This window comes from Suillus fuscotomentosus (genome assembly GCF_016647785.1).
Source record: "Suillus fuscotomentosus strain FC203 chromosome Unknown F5891scaffold_259, whole genome shotgun sequence".
NCBI classification, from domain to species: Eukaryota; Fungi; Basidiomycota; class Agaricomycetes; order Boletales; family Suillaceae; genus Suillus; species Suillus fuscotomentosus.
In genome coordinates, this window is record NW_024539771.1 from 28,812 (window position 1) to 44,748 (window position 15,937).

General features: G+C 47.8%; 2 protein-coding genes across 2 annotated transcripts; both read right to left on the bottom strand.

Annotated features, from left to right (window-relative positions):
* Positions 1–1,023: 1,023 nt before the first annotated feature.
* Positions 1,024–2,333, bottom strand: F5891DRAFT_988909 (uncharacterized protein; the record flags this gene model as incomplete). Its single annotated transcript, XM_041378040.1, has 2 exons — positions 1,024–2,179; positions 2,209–2,333. The coding sequence occupies 2 exons, from the start codon at positions 2,331–2,333 to the stop codon at positions 1,024–1,026; spliced, it is 1,281 nt and encodes a 426-aa protein (XP_041216618.1).
* A 4,460-nt stretch (positions 2,334–6,793) lies between these two features.
* F5891DRAFT_1082481 (uncharacterized protein) lies at positions 6,794–7,934 on the bottom strand. Its single transcript, XM_041363442.1, has one exon. The coding sequence runs from the start codon at positions 7,787–7,789 to the stop codon at positions 7,073–7,075; it is 717 nt and encodes a 238-aa protein (XP_041216619.1). The 5' UTR covers positions 7,790–7,934; the 3' UTR covers positions 6,794–7,072.
* Positions 7,935–15,937: the final 8,003 nt, after the last annotated feature.

Genomic DNA, 15,937 nt, shown 5'->3' on the forward strand with positions numbered 1-15,937 from the left:
GAAATCTCCAAGAACAAGTCGAAGTGTCCCGAAATTCCGTTGGCTTGCAGTAAGTTGAAACGGAATGGTGCTACTGGGGATCACATCGAGCTGAACGCCTTCGAACTGCTTGACCTTGAGGGTATGGAGGAAGACTAGTGACGGGAATCTGCTCTTTTGGTGTACCTATGTGATTCAAAGATTGTCGAGACTCCGAGTCATGGTGTTGATTGATACATATCTCTATTCCAGATATTACTAGCTATTACATACCCTTTTCTAATCAAAAACTAATTTGTTCGTGTAATGCTGTCTGATGGTGGGGAAATTGGTGAACACTGTTTGCCGAAATTTGAATGGATGGTCTCTCAAATGCTCGACAAATTAGTCAAATAACTAATGATTAGAAACATTTCTGTCAAAGTTTCTTGGGGTAACATAATCTATGCGATCCTTGAAATCAGTCGCTTTTTGAGTAATTTGTCAATAATTGTCGATAATCACTGATATTTAGCCCAGGAGGGTTTTGCTGATGAAAGGTTTCCAAAAATGGGACCCCTCTTGAGCGCTGAGCTTGAGGCTTTGCAAGATCACCCGAAATGTTTCCAAGTCAATTGGAAAGGACGTAAGTGAAACTTTTGCGAAAATCTGTCCTAATCTGTCTCTGAATGAGGTTCCAAATCAGCTTGCAACTTGCAAGTATCAATTGAGCCTCGCTTGCAAGATTTTCGGGTCCACTTCCAAGGCAGCTCGGTCAATTGAGGGCTTGCAATGCCTCATAAGGCATGCCAAACAAAAATAACTTTTTCCGACAGACCGCTCCTATGAGTCTACATATGACTGCCAGAGGAATGAACATAGAGAATTTTCTTTGCTCTTCGATCCAGCTTCATCTAGCTCTAGGGTCACTGACATGTTCTAACAGGTTGGGCTGGGCCGAGCATTAGCTCGGGGTGGTACGCGAGCAGGTGGAGCCGCTCACCCATTATGCCGGAATGACCTGCGGCAATCAGCTGCTCAGCCCAATGAGAGTGTAGGCGGCCACTAGAGCAATGCAGCGTTGGCCAAATGTTGCGAGGAAATTTGTTCAAACGCCCAGATATATGTTTCATAAGCTAAGGACTTCCAGCGGCCGGTGATCCGCACGATTTCTGGATCAACCTTTTTTGCAAGGTAAAACGAAGCACCGCCAATGCGAAAGGAGTGTCCGAAGGTAGTGCCCCATCCCCAGGCCACCAGTATTGAGTTGATCCGCTCTATTGCCCGTACTTTGGCCATTGGGTGGACATCGCCTTTGCTGTCATGCCATGAAAATAATGGGTCACTGGCAAGTGCGGGAACAACACTTGCCAGGTTATGGAGGGCTGTGAGAGGGCACAAATCACCCTGTTCATTGAGGAAAACTGACTGCCTTTCCCCAGGACGTGCGGTTTTGGCTGATGGAAGGTCTAGACGTGCATAGGGCTTGCATCGCAGGTCACGATCAAAGAATGTGTCTGCGCGATTGAGGTGTTTGGAAGGGGAGAAGGCTGCGCGGGATGCGACTGAAACTTCGCCGAAGCGCATCATCCTGAAAAAGGCACAGGCAGCCATGGCCCAAATGCACGTGTCAAAGGGATCTGACAAGACTAGGGTGGCTTTGAGAGCTGTAAGCATGGATAGTGTGATGGGGGGGCGAATAGGCCTTCTGCGACCACCATGTAGGTTTTCAAGGCCTCGAAGTGACCAGTTAATTCGGTCGTGGTTGGAATCAGATAGTGGTGGGGGCCATCCTTGTGCGATGTGCCATGCGCGTACTGCCGATAAGTATTTTCGTGCGACTCCCACTGAGACCGGTCCGAAAGGGATGCTGCCTTCGGTGGACAACAGTGGGTCACCAGAATTTGGGTCAGCAACCACCCATAAGGCAAAGGAGTGGAGTAACTCAAAAGATGCTGGAAGGCGGTTGGACTCAGGAACTGAGAAGATGTCACAAAATCTGTGGAACTTGCGCAATCCAGCACCATAGCTTGCTGCATCTCGGAGTGACGCACAGGTAGCAATACTGGCCAAATGGCAGATGACCGGGTGCTCTATAGTTGCCGGAGGAGGTGAGTTTGGCCCTCGCCATGTGAATAGCCTTTCTGCTGCCTTGCAATGCGGGCAGAGGTGAGAAGACTCGATGTAAGGTGCTGAGGGTGGGGGAGGCTCGTGCCTGTGGCTTGGTGATACATGGTATAAGGATCTTACAATGATTGAACAATCTTGTCTGCTAAATGCAGAGGCAAGGGAATCGGCATTGATGCCACTGCATTGGGAAAGCCAGTCAGAAATGAAGTGATGTCGCCACGAGACAAGGCGTCCGCAATGTTCATGCGGGTGGGGACAAAGATTGTGTGCAGGCGGATGCCGTTGTCTGCCTGCAAACGGTACACATGCTTTAGAATAGCATTTGTCTGTGCACTGCAGGAACGGCCTTTGTTGGCCACAGCCACTATTCCAGCATTGTCCAAATGGACTAAGTACACTGTGCTTACTGTGGTGCCGGCAGGAATAATGCCTTAAATATCATCAATGGGGAGCAGTTCAGACAAAACAGATAGGCGGTACCTAGATGCAAGGCCATGCGAAGGCCGAGTTCGAGTGCTGCGGCTTCCGCCCAGCCGATATCGAAGTCTTGTTTTGGGCCGACTTTGAATCCTGGGGCCCAACACCAGACGGCCCAGTGTCTAGTGGGGACGGTGTAGAGACTCACGCGTCTCAATGCCGAATATCCGGCCTTTACCCATACATTCCTATATGCTACAGCTCTAATCCTAAGGACCAGTCTCGCGCACGCCTTATCCGTACTCGCGCGCACTTAGGCGCGCCTTACCTGCGCACGTGCTATGCGCACTTTGCGCACCTTCTCCTAGGTCTTCGCACTATTGTCTGTCCATTCGTCCCATGTCCTTACTGATTCGCTGGTGCGTTATTCCTATCTTGTCCATTGAACTAATAAAATCTTCGGTCCGACGTCCGCGCTACATATAGAAAGTCTATTTAAACTTAGTTATAATTAGAGTTGATATGGTTACTCGGTGTAGAGAATCATGCCTCTCATGGTGTGATATGGTAGTTTTCACTAAGAAGTACATAGCACGAACTCATAGCATCACTCTGTGTACTATCCACAGTGATTCCTATATGATGCGCAGCTTTCCCACGCAATGCGCGCCATGCGCGCACCATTCCCGCGCTTCGCGATGTATACGCGCGCGCGCTTTCCCGCGCTTGCGCGCCCTTTAGCGCCAGCCATCCAGATGCATCCATCCACTGTCCACCATGTTCTCTAGAGTGTATATTTCTATTTCTCTCATTGCATATTATTCCATCTTTATTTTTATCATGGACTCTCACATATATATATTTTTACATACCTACTCGGTAGCGCTTCGGCTCCGCATGACTGCGCTTAGGCGCGCTATATAAGCGCCAGCAGTACATACTATTACTTTACCTGACTTTTACCTCCCAATTACTAGTTATCACCTACTTACTACTTAGCAGAATATAGTAGAAGTCTATTTGTCTATACTTCGCATCTCCCTTCTCTTTTCTTGCATTATATTATCACTTGAGTCTAGTCTTTATCATTTTCCGCATACGCGCGCGCATGTTCCCGCGCCTTGCGCGCACCTGTGCTTTCTCGCGCTTCGCTGAAGCGCGTACCTCTAGATCTTGGCTGCACTCGCTTCCCCTTTAGGGTCGAATGCACTTGTCTCCTCAAGTAACGCAGGCTAGGCAACGCACGACCTACAACTATTATAGATACAGCTAGGAGCATTATTTGTTCCTCTCTGTATTGTTGTTTCTACATCGGTTTGGGAGCGCTGTAGAAACAACAATACTACTAGGAACAAATGATGCTCCTGGCAGTATCTATAAATGTTGATAGGTCGCGCGTTGCCTAGTCTGCGTTGCTTGAGGAGACAAGTGCGTTCGACCCTATAGGGGAAGTGAGTGCAGCAAGGATCTAGAAGTGTGCGCTTAAGCGAAGCGCGAGAAAGCGCAGGAGCGCGCAAGGTACAAAGGCGCGGGAACGCGCGCGCGTATTAGCGCGAAGCGCGGGAAAGTGCGCGCGCGTATGCGGAAATGAGAAACTAAGCTTAAGTAGTGATATAAAGCAAGATAAGAGATATAAGAGTGCAAAATGTAAAGGAATAGCTTTCTACTATATTCTGCTAAGTAGTAAGTGGGTAGTAACTAGTAAGTGAAAAGTAGGAAAAGTAGGTAAAGTGTAGTATGTACTGCTGGCGCTTATATAGCGCGCCTAAGCGCGGTCATGCGGAGCCGAAGCGCTACTGAGTAGGTATGTAAGGATATATATGAGTGAGAAACTATGATAAAAATAAAGGTGGAACTATGCTAATAAAGGAAATGGAAATATACGTACTAGGAAGCTTGGTGGACAGTGGATGGATGCATCTGAATGGCTGGCGCTATAGGGCGCGCAAGCGCAGGAACGCGCGCGCGCGTATACATCGCGAAGCGCGGGAATGGTGCGCGCATGGCGCGCGTTGCGTGGGAAAGCTGCGCGTCATATAGAGATAGCTGTGGGTAGCGCACAGAATGACGCTGCGAGTTTGTGCTGTATACTTCCTAGTGAAACCTGCCATATCACACCATGAGACACACGAGTCTCTACAGCGCGCTCGGAAGCGCGCCGCTTAGCGCAATCTCCATTCTTAAATACAGAAGGGTTTCCTTTGGTTCTGGTACTTACTTTCCCCTTATCTTTGTGTACTGGAAAGTGTATAGATCACCTCCTCACTTGTTATAAGATCTTATTCTCCTGTCAATCATCCATCTGGGCATTCACTCCTCAATAGGACCTTTCCCTTAACGCTCAAGGCGCGCCTTCGCGTGCGTTATCTTCTTGCACCTGTTAGCGCCCACCTAGCTCATAGAGTTTCCCTCCACTTTATTTTGAGGAACTTCTCTCAGTGGTTGTCCCTTGGGTTGAGTCGTTGTCTCATATCCCGGTCTTGCTGTTGAGCACCCTTTTGTTTTAAGTGTTTTCATGTCTAGTCAAGATTCCTCATCTACAACGGGTTCGATAGGGGAACTGACTTCAGGAGGTGCGAAAGAAGGGATTGGATCCAGGGAAGGTCTGCGAGAACGGGATGGGATGGCTTGAGATGTGTGCGTGGCGACCGGAAATGCGCCGCAAAAACTGCTATTGAGCGCAGAAACGGACAAATGAGGGGAAAGATACATGCCACGTAGACAAGCTTCCCATGCAGGCCCGCTGCTTCTTTCGCTGTGAATGAAGCTCCTTCAAGCAGCCAGCAATTGATTAGTTCCTGGACTTTGTGGAGCTTGTCCTCTGGAAGGGAAACCTGTTTTCGGTCCAGGTCCCAATCGAATCTGATATAGCGCTGGATTGATGCGAAGCGTCTGAGTTTCTCCAGGCTCCATGGCAGGCCGAAGAAGGCTGAGATGGTGATGAAGTCTGCCTCTGTCCATGACTGGTGTGGCAGTCTGACAACTAGGAAGTTGTCAACCCACTTTTGGATGAGGCTGAAGCCAGCTCTGCCATAAATTGCCACCAGCATATCGGCGACTGAGCCGAAAATGCCTGCACTTGAGGTGAGGCCGAACATGAGAGCCCTGTCCATGTAGACAATGCCTCTCCAGATTATACAAAGGGAATTCTGCTGCCAAGGAAGCACAGGGACTATATGATAAGCTGAGGACACGTTGAATGTTGCTGCGACGCAGCCCAGTGGAAGTGAAAGAATGAGAGCGGCGGTATCGTCGAATGTTCCCCATACTGTGGGAAAATCGTCTGCGCTGATGTCTGCGTTCACAGCACGCATAGATGGGTCGTTGCGCGGGTAGGAAAGATCTTGGACTAAGCGGAATTTGTTGGAATGGGGCTTTGGCACTAAGCCTAATGGAGAGGTGCGAAAAGGTCCAATTAAGCACTCTAAGTCTGCAGGACTGTATCCTGTAGAGTAGCAGTCTGCGGCTTGCTCTGAAATTATGTAGTTGTCCATTACAGAGGGGTTGAGTAAGGAAGATGTGTGATTTTCGAAATAACAAAGTAGAGTTTGGTAAGCTTTGGACACCAACGTTGAAACCGTCGCAAATACTGTTGACTATATGGCACCAATCATTGAAAATATCGTATTTACGGAGGGTATCTTCGACCTTGAGATGGTCGAGAGGGGTCACTACTGTGCGTGGGTCAAGCTCGGACTTTGCAATTGCCAGCTCCATGGGACAAATCGCCGCAGAGACTGCATGCGTGGACATTTCTACAATTGGAATTGAAGGAGCAATTGGAGCCGTTGGCCCAATTAAAACAGTAGTGTTTTCCGGCCGCATTAGCGAGGGCATGCTTGCTTCGAGCATTGGATGCAATAGCTGCAACTGGCTTTCCTGCCGAAGTAGTGTCTGCTGAGCAGTCAGCAGGCAGATGGCCGGATGCTCCACAGCGAAAGCAATGGCTCGAGGCAAAGATATGCGGTTTCTTACGAGGCGATGATGGAAACTTGTTTGGAGCAGCACACTTGTTGGGTGAGATAGGAGCAGGTTGTGATAGTACGACAGCGGAGATTTTATTATTGGCTAGAGTGAGAGCAGCTACATCGAGTCCGGCGAGATTGTGCTCATGGTTGGCATGTGCTAGCTCCCTTTGCTGCACATCATAATGCATCACCACCGACCAACTGTGAGTCCGTCCGATATCGAGGACTACGAGGTGGTGCGAAATTAGAGCAGCGGCGCGCTCTTCACCCCAATGATGCGCTGTCCTTTCTTCAGCGGCTTTGGCCGCTGCAATCCAGTCCACTGTTACAATGGAGAGCTCGTTCGAGCGGTCAAGACCCTTGGCCGTTAAACCATCCTGAATGAAAACAAAAGACAAGTCTTCTCCTCATAGGAATGCTTTAGAGCGAGCTGCGTGCATTAATGCCGTATATGGCACATAACGGTAATGTTTGAAGGCCTCTTCCACTTTGGCAGGTATTGCTACGAAGGAAGTACATTAGATACTAACTTCAGCGGTACGGTAAACGTAGAATGAAATAATATTGGCACGAATGCAAACGAGTAGTACAACCCCCCTTTAGGTGGTAGATCGGTACAGTAGCGGTAAAGGCCAGCTTGGTGGACTGAGGCGGTACCAGAACAGTGTGCCGAAGAGGCATTGTAACATATGGCCGAAGCCGAATAACACACGCAAGCTTAGTGCGCTGACTTTATGTCCTGGACGAAGAGCCGGTAGCGATGGTCGCTTCGACTCTTCCTTGGCGCCATTGAGATTTGTTTGAATGCGATCCACTGTGGTGGGATCTGCGACCATGGCTTGTTGAGGCGCGGGTGCTCTGGCTGGTAGATGGTTGCCGTGAGCTTCCCCGCGCTCCAGTTCAGCAATTCTGGCTCTAAGGGCATCAATCTCGTCCGCAGGCGCTTGTAAGGGCTGTTGTTGCGCCACGACTGGCTGAATAACGGCGGGTTGCGCTGCTGGTTGGTGCAGGACATTAGGTGCTGAATTAGGCGCAGCTGAGTTGGATGATGAAACTACCGGTGCACGGTTTTGCTGAGGTGCGGAGGATTGAGCGCTCGAAGCATTTGCATGCTGGGCAGGCTGCTGAGATGTTCGAGCTTGAGCCGAACTTCCAGGGGCAGTTGCATTTCCGGTGCTGGTGGATGACTGCCCTGTGGAAGTGGTTGTACGAGAAGATGAACCAGGGCCTGACGCTGAAGCGGCTTGAGTCGCCTGAGGTGTGGATAAACCAATGGAGGTTCTATTATTGAGTTCAAGGCCGAGGTGCTCGTGCATAGCGAATGAAATACTCAAAAATCTAAGGGAGCGAGTGAGGAGGTGAGAGGTACGACGAACTCGATGGTGTGGATAACTGAAAATCGAATGAAGAAGAGAACAGGCGCAGGCGCTCAGCTGGACTCCTGGTGCCGGGACATTCCGGCGGGCTGCATGACCCGGCACCATTATAAGTTCGCCATGCATGATATTTGCGTTTCCCTACGTGATATCCCATGCGTACATACATAGCTTCCGCCGTGCGAGTATCCTTATTGCTTCCGTGACCGAGTTTACCCCAAGTTTCCCCACAATATCATTGCCCATTACGCTGACAACCCCAACTGCCATCCTTCAGCTATGAAGCTGGAAGTCCCGCATATTCAAAAGAACCCTCTTGTTACCCATGGAGCTGGAGGTCCAGCATATACTGGTATGACAATTCTCGAAGCTTCACCGGGAGGCAGTGAATGTTGACCATGTCTACGTTCATAAGCTCGCTCGAAGCTTAACAGATCGTTTGTTGTCCTTCTTCCATTAGCCTTGGCTGCAATCTTGGGATATACCACATACCTCGCCCACCGTCATGATGCCCCTCACCGCGTTTCTGCTACACTGGATAACCGAGTTGCCAAACTACCAGGTGCGTTTTTCGAGATTCAGTCTTCGCCAATTCGTTCATCTTATGTGGTGATAAGTGATGGGCTATAACAGTAGGTTTCCACGTTCCGAAAAAAAGCTGTCGATACTGACCTGGCGCCTCACGCACAGCTTGGAATGCATACCATGTGAGTGGTATGGAGTTAGTTCGGAAGGTTTTAACTCAGATCTTTTAGTGCGACATAGACGAGGATCTCATCTTACAAAACGCACAGCTTATGAAATCACTCAACTTGGCGGCAAGTATCGTTCGCCGTCGGCCCTATTCAGAGTGGCTGAACTTGGTATCACCACTAGGATGCTGGGTATACATATGTCAACATTGATGATTGTTATTCAGAGAAAAGCAGAAATGATGATGGTGATATTGTTGAAGGTCCAACTATTTTTTCCTGACGGTTCATATGTTAACATCCACGGCCAGACGCGACGAAGTTTCCATCTGGAATGAAGGCTCTCACAGACAAAATCCATGATCTCGGACTGTGCGTGAGATGTTATATATACATCTAAAATTGCATTTCACTGATATTTTTCTTTGGCGCACACAGGAAAGCTGGCATCGTAAGGACCTGTCATTCAGTCATTCCTGTATCCCTGACCATGTCCCTGTCATGCAGTATAGTGATTCGGGTTGGTTCACATGCCAGCTGTATCCTGGCTCATTCCAGAACGAGGCAAGGTCAGCAATTCCGCTCCTGGTTATTACATCATGATCATATCTAGCAGAGACGCAAAACGCTTCCATGACTGGGGTTTTGATTATCTCAAGTAAGTCTCGATTTACTGACTTGAACGGCTGTTCTTGACGGTGATTATTGACAGATATGATAATTGTGCTGGTACGCGGCCTCACCTCATGCCCTTTTCGTGATTGCTCGATGTATGTCAGTTCCATTCGACAACATCACTCGGGAAAATATTATGGGAAGTATGTACTCATGTTCTTCACCTCTGTCATAATCCTCACTGACGTGTCTAGGATACGAACGTATGGCAAACGCCATTGGTGATTTTTCACTGTCGTCTGGAACACCACCCTTGATTCTGTCGATGTGCCAGTGGGGAAGGGTGAGACTCCACTTCGTTGCAATTTTTGGACTATGGACTGTTTTTGCAGGAGCAAGGCTGGACTTGGGCCCGCAGATATGGGCAGAGTTGGAGGGTGAGATAGAGCACGTATCACAAATTTTTCGAAGCTAACGGATACTTTAGACGACTGACGATATTGGTAAGCGTTCAAACCCTCGAAACCTTTCACTGAGGAAGCAACTAATCGGTGGCAAGAACCGTACTGGCAATCCATCGTCAAAATATTAAACCAGTAAGGAAGCCGCGTTGCTTATCCTAGAGTAATTCATGTCATCTTCCAGGAACTCGTTCTATACTTGGGCAACTGATTTCTACGGCCATAATGACATGGACATCGTTAGTCATGTTCTGTGGTGTTATTGGCTGCGCTGACACGGGTTTTTGTAGCTTGAAATGTACGTCATTGAGAGGCCGAGTATAATTGTCACCTCACAATCGACAGTGGTAATGGCCCCCTCACGTACGAAGAAGCGAAGTCCCATTTTACTGCGTGGGCGCTCTTGAAGTCACCTTTACTTATTGGCACTCATGTAAGTCCGATCCTGCTGACGAACCCTCCGCTCACGTACGTCCAACGTAGCTCGCTTCTGCTACCAAAGAAACCCTTGAGATTCTGACCAATCCAGAAATTATTGCGATCCATCAAGACTCGGTTGTAGGCACTAGCATTTCACCTTTCCGGTGGGGCATCAATGTAAGTCATTTGCTGTCAATCGGAGGTCCACGTCATTGATGTCACGTTGCATCGATAGTCTGATTGGGTCAGCAACGACACACATCCTGCACAATATTGGAGCGGAGAGAGTCAGAACGGGACTGTGTTTATGCTCGTTCGTATTCTCTTTTAGACGTGCTATTCAAATAACTCGAATTTTATACAGTTGAACACACTGGATGAGCCCGCCGACATGTTCTTCAAGCTGGCTGAATCTCCGTGGATCCGAGCTGGCAGACAATATACTGTCCGGGTAAGTTTCATATCTCATGCAGGTTGTCCGCGGCCTTCTGATTTGCTTTGTCTGTCTAGGACCTTTGGACGCATACAGACAACGGCACTGCAGTTCGCAATTTCACAGCCCACGCTGTTCCGCCGCACGGTGTCGTGGCATTGCTCCTTCAAGACGCTGGTGACGAGCCGGATGGCTTGTGGCCACCCTGTGCTGTGTTAGAGTGGTGTATGCATTCCAACGGGACTCGCATCGACGAATGAATGCTGAGGGCTTTTTCCAAGTAATGTACATAAGTCTTGTAGCACCATTGTATGTTGACAATATTTCATTGAACCTTGTATGGATAGAGGGCGACAGGATTGTTTTTTGTGCCACACTCAAGTCATTGCCGTCTGCATCTCTTCCGAGCAGCGAGACACCTTGGTCCATTCTCATGTAGGATTTGAGGTATCCCGACAGATAGCATACTTGACAACCTGTCAAGTTGTTGGAAAACGTGGTCTAGTCATCTCTGCCGCGTGCATGTATGGCCAAATAGCATGGCCTGCCTTGAAAGTCATAAAAGCCAGCACTGACTCACCCTGAGATCAACAGGTCAACATCATGCGTCCTTCCACAGCTTTACTGACGCTCTGCTGTCTCGTCTCTCTCATTGTGGCATCACCTCTAGATGCCTACCAAAGAAATACCATCAGTATCCCGCTGAGTAGAATATCCGGAGATACAACCATAACAGATGTTGCATCGCCGGCCTTACTGGCATGCCCGGGATTGGAGGTACGTGCTATAAATAAATACAACACAAAAGTATGCTCAAGTATCGAGGAAGAACATTGGATTATTGGCGATGTATTTTTGCAAAACGTGTACACGATCTTTGATGTCGGTAACACTGAGGTCGGTTTCGCGAACCTGAAATTGTGAAGGGATACCCGGGTTGCAGCTAACAGGTTCAAGCCTCGTGGATGGGAGAATGAGATTTATTAATGTTTCCATTGTTTCAAGCTTGTTGCATACAGACAACATACAGAGATCTTATTGCTGTCATCTTGCTTGCATGTGAAGGTTCTACTGCGCGCAACTAATTCATCCGAGCTCACTCATTGTCATCGTATGAGCCAACTACTACATTATGGACGCACGTAAATCTACATATAGTCTCAGATGAGAAAGGGGCAGTGAGAAGCCAATGAGAAGCAGGATGGTACATGATGCAATGTATGAGTTATAGTGAAAGTCAAACATGGGAGTTGTGAGATTTTCACGGCCCCTGACTCAGAATAAATTAGGGCAATCGATGTGGGATTACCGCACAAAAGAAACCCAGGATACAAGACATCCTACGACAAAGATGGAGGTCCATTTTCTGACTTCTTTCCACCGATTATCCCATGCATGCGTCTCGCCTGTCAATCTCGGGAGGGAGACAACAGTCGGCGACAACACCACCGGTACAGACGGTGTGTCAGGCTTCTGGGAGGTAGGGGGCGTAGGATCATTCTCATGGTGGTTACTTGAGCCGACGATGTCCTGTAATGGGAAGGCTTCAGCTTGTGCGATGCCTCCGAAGAAATCGGTAATAAGCGTCTTGTCCAAGGGACGGCGGAAAAGATCAGACCGGATGCCTGGATGAGAGTAAATCTTCACCGGGTCATATGAATCGAACTGTCGCAATGAAGAATGAACACGCGCATCAGACCAGTTATAAAGTAGAATACCAAATCTTGCATAAATGCCTGACTCGTCTTATTTATTCCTTCCATAAATTTGAGGACGTAGTGTGTATAGCTGTCAATGACGGAGACGCCGATATCATTGTCATTTTCGTACTAGATCCACGACATCGTGAGCACTTTGAACCAAACGGAGTGTGGAATTCTTACAGAGTAAGAATTCTCTTCAATCTGAGAGGATCCAGTGGCAAGAATGTTAGGGGAATAAATTTGAGAGTACATGGTATTTGCTTGACAGGTATCAATCATGAATAAAATTTCGTTGTATCTGCTCCATCGTGAGCCTCGAATACGACAATGCGAAGGGAAAACCCACCTTTTTTTCTGCCACATTTGCTCGAATGCGTCAGCAATATCAAATGCACTTATTTCCTCTTGGTCTTGGAATTTGAGGAACTCGTTTCCTCCATGCCCAGTCATGTAGACGAAGATGTTTGAGTGGTCATCTGTCAGAAGTCTTTTTGACCGTGGCATAGAGGGATCTACCCGACCTACAACACTTTAGATGACCTTCAATTAGCCGATTAGCACTGGACCATTCATACCTGTCAATAGGCGTATGAAGTTCTCCACAGTTACTTCATAGCCACGATAGTCTACCTCGATGTTGTTGCCGTACAAGTCTAGATGCCTTCCAGCTTCTGCATAGACACTGCCAGCAAATTTGTTCCTTGCGTTACACGCTACGTCATCCGCCAACATGAGGATAATGTTGGAGTCTGGAATCCCAAGACGCTTGACGGTACGATACCTGACAGGTGCATCAGGCAGTGAGCAACTAACTCCGGGAATGGGGTGCGTTACATTCCAAGGGCATTTGCCATATGCTATAGCACAGTCTCAGAAAAGGGGGTTTATAGTGGTACAATCGTGCTCACCCTGTAGTTGAACCAGTACCGAGACGCGCATACAAGAACTGCCCAATTGTTGGTGTGTCCTGAACCTGAATCGTGTCTACTGAAGAAATCAGCTGCGCGCTCGCCAGCAGGCGCGGAAGAGCCCGACGATCCGACCGCCCACGCTACGAAACATGTTAGCAACAGCAGGCAGGCCTGCGGAAGCAGCTGGAAACGCATGGAGAACATAATTGACACTGACCAGTGAAGAGGAGGACTAGGTATTACAAACGGCAACTCGGCAAACGAAATGCAGTGCGGAGTTCTAAAACACTACAATTTGCCCTTTGTCTTTCACTCTCATGAACGGTAAACACAATTCTCTCGAACTACACGACGTCGTTATGCTCATATTTTCAATAGGTCTTCACGCCTATGGAGATGACTCGCAGAGCGACTCGGAGGAGAAAGTCGCTTCATCCTCAAAGACCAGTGTGGGAATATATCTAAATAATGTAAGAGATTCTTCACCGCAGCCTCGTGCAATCGTTTCCCTCTTTGTTGGCTGTCGTTCTTCCTGAGATAGGATAAGGCGCTGAAGAGTGTATCAAACTCATTCCCAGATGGTATGTACCGCATATCATGATGCATACATGTGCCGTGTTGAAGATGGAACCCAGCCAACTCAGCTCGCCTGCTACCAAAATCTCAAGTAATCATTCGTCGGCCTGCGCAGCAGAGAGGTCACCCTCGTGCTCATGTATCAGATGAAATTGCAGACGGTTCAGAAAGCCTTCGAGCTTTCAGTCCAGCGTCCATGCCCGATGCGTTTCCGAACACGGAACAAGTTGAAACTGGATCTCCAGAGGAGGCTGATGAAATCTCCCACCTTCGACAACTATTGAGACCACTGCCAATTCCAGGATTCACAGACTGGGGCATTTTGCCAGCGTCTTCATCTCCATATGACCCCGCAATTCAGGTGCGACTGTGCTCCCATTCATTAGGATCTTTCTGATTATCCTTCAGACTAAACTTGCGAAATTTCATACCTTGAAGCAAGATCCTGAACATCCGAAGCATTTTAACGATTCACTTATGTCCAACCGGTCCTTCCGCAATCCCCATCTATATGCTAAGTTGGTGGAATTTGTGGATGTCGATGAGCGCACGACAAATTTTTCAAAGGATATGTGGGATCCAGATGACATGCGCTCTGAATGGTTTGCGGACAGCATCGGTACGTAAACTCCCTTATTCGCATAGCACTCGTTCATGCCCTTGCCTTTGGCACCTCTTCGCACTTGGCCAATTGTTCTACAAATTGTTTCGTGGTCAATTTTTTTCTCGTGGTTCTCGGCGATACATGTGGGCGCCTGTATTTCTGCCTCAAAGCTGCGCTGCAAAAAGCTCGTTCAGAGCAAACTGCTTCCTCTCAGTCGAAGCGAACACAGATCAATTTCACGACTCCTGCAAAGGTACCACCCCATCATCCCACTCATGACAAGCTGGCCCCACGACACGGTAGCAGATTCCATCCCTACTCTCGCGCGCGCTAAGCTCGATATTCATGTATATTACCACGCATCTCTATATGTTACTCTCTCCAGGGTCCTTGAAATGTATCAGTTAGATGTGTTATCATGGTGCCCAACCCTAAATACGCTGCAATTGTCCAAGACAGTGCGTGATCAGCTCCACCGGAGTCTAGTCAACATGCAGGCGCTTCAAGTGTAGTGGTTCATGAAAAATCACATGAATAAAATTAAAATGTTCGACGATTTTGCCACTGCTTGATGACCAGCAATAATTTGGTCTGTTCTCGTGTACATAGAACCCGTAAACATCGACCATATTAATTCAAATTTTCGGGTATTGTTTCAATGCTTTCGAGCACAACACACCAAAGTTGACTACACAAAACGCAAGTGCCTCAAAGGGCACAAATATATTACATGTACGTTCGACCATGCTGGTATTTCACTTCAGGTCCAAGTTTTGAATGTTCGTTTAACATTAATGGATGACTTCCCGCAGGATTTAGTGTTCTAAATTTCGTTCTAAACCTTAAAATTCGGAGGTTCGGCAAGGTGGAATTTATATCTAGAAACTCGTTCCAAACCGTAGACACGAGCTCTCAAATGAACTTTCTGATCTAATTCTACTTACTAAACTTTAAACATGGCATACAACATCACTAGCACTGATGAAGATGACGAATTACAGAGGAGGCAATGTGTATCATAACTACTTATTGGCATCAATCCTGATATTTGTCGGAGCTGAACGTTATTAACAATCACACTCAGGCTATGAACACTCTGGTTCAACGCCAACAATCAAGAACATATCTCATTCGTAGTTATTTGTGTGAGTTGGCAGGTCAAATGACTTTCGCACATGGTGCAGAATGAAGCGTACTACACTTGAAATGAACAATGATTAGCATTAAAGAGACTTGGTTGAACATACGAAAAACATTGTAAGGGTGCCAGCTAAGCGCATCACATGGAAATGCGCCGTAATCACCCAAAAAAGTCGACATTGCCAGCGCGGACATTGAAATATTGTTTAGAACGATGGGCACCCCTCTTCCAGATTAGGGTCTGGAACATGGTGCGTTTGACGTGCGGAGTTGGAAGTTGCTTACGTTCTACAGCGGCTCCTCGGCACATATGGTTTGAAACGGGTATCTGGAATTCTAAACGCTGCGGGAAGTCACCCAATGTTGGGGTTCAGATCGAGCTAATTTCGTCTACATCAGTCAGCTGACATTTGTCGGTATTCAACAAAAGGAAATCATAAACGGTGAATAATGACAGAATTGTAAGGGTATAAGGATGTATGTGATACACAGGTACCAAACCTGAAATCGAAAACGAGACATTTATGCTAAGT

Bases quoted from the DNA above. Each gene is read 5' to 3' on its own strand.
- F5891DRAFT_1082481 (XM_041363442.1), bottom strand. From the start codon at position 7,789: ATGCACGAGCACCTCGGCCTTGAACTCAATAATAGAACCTCCATTGGT.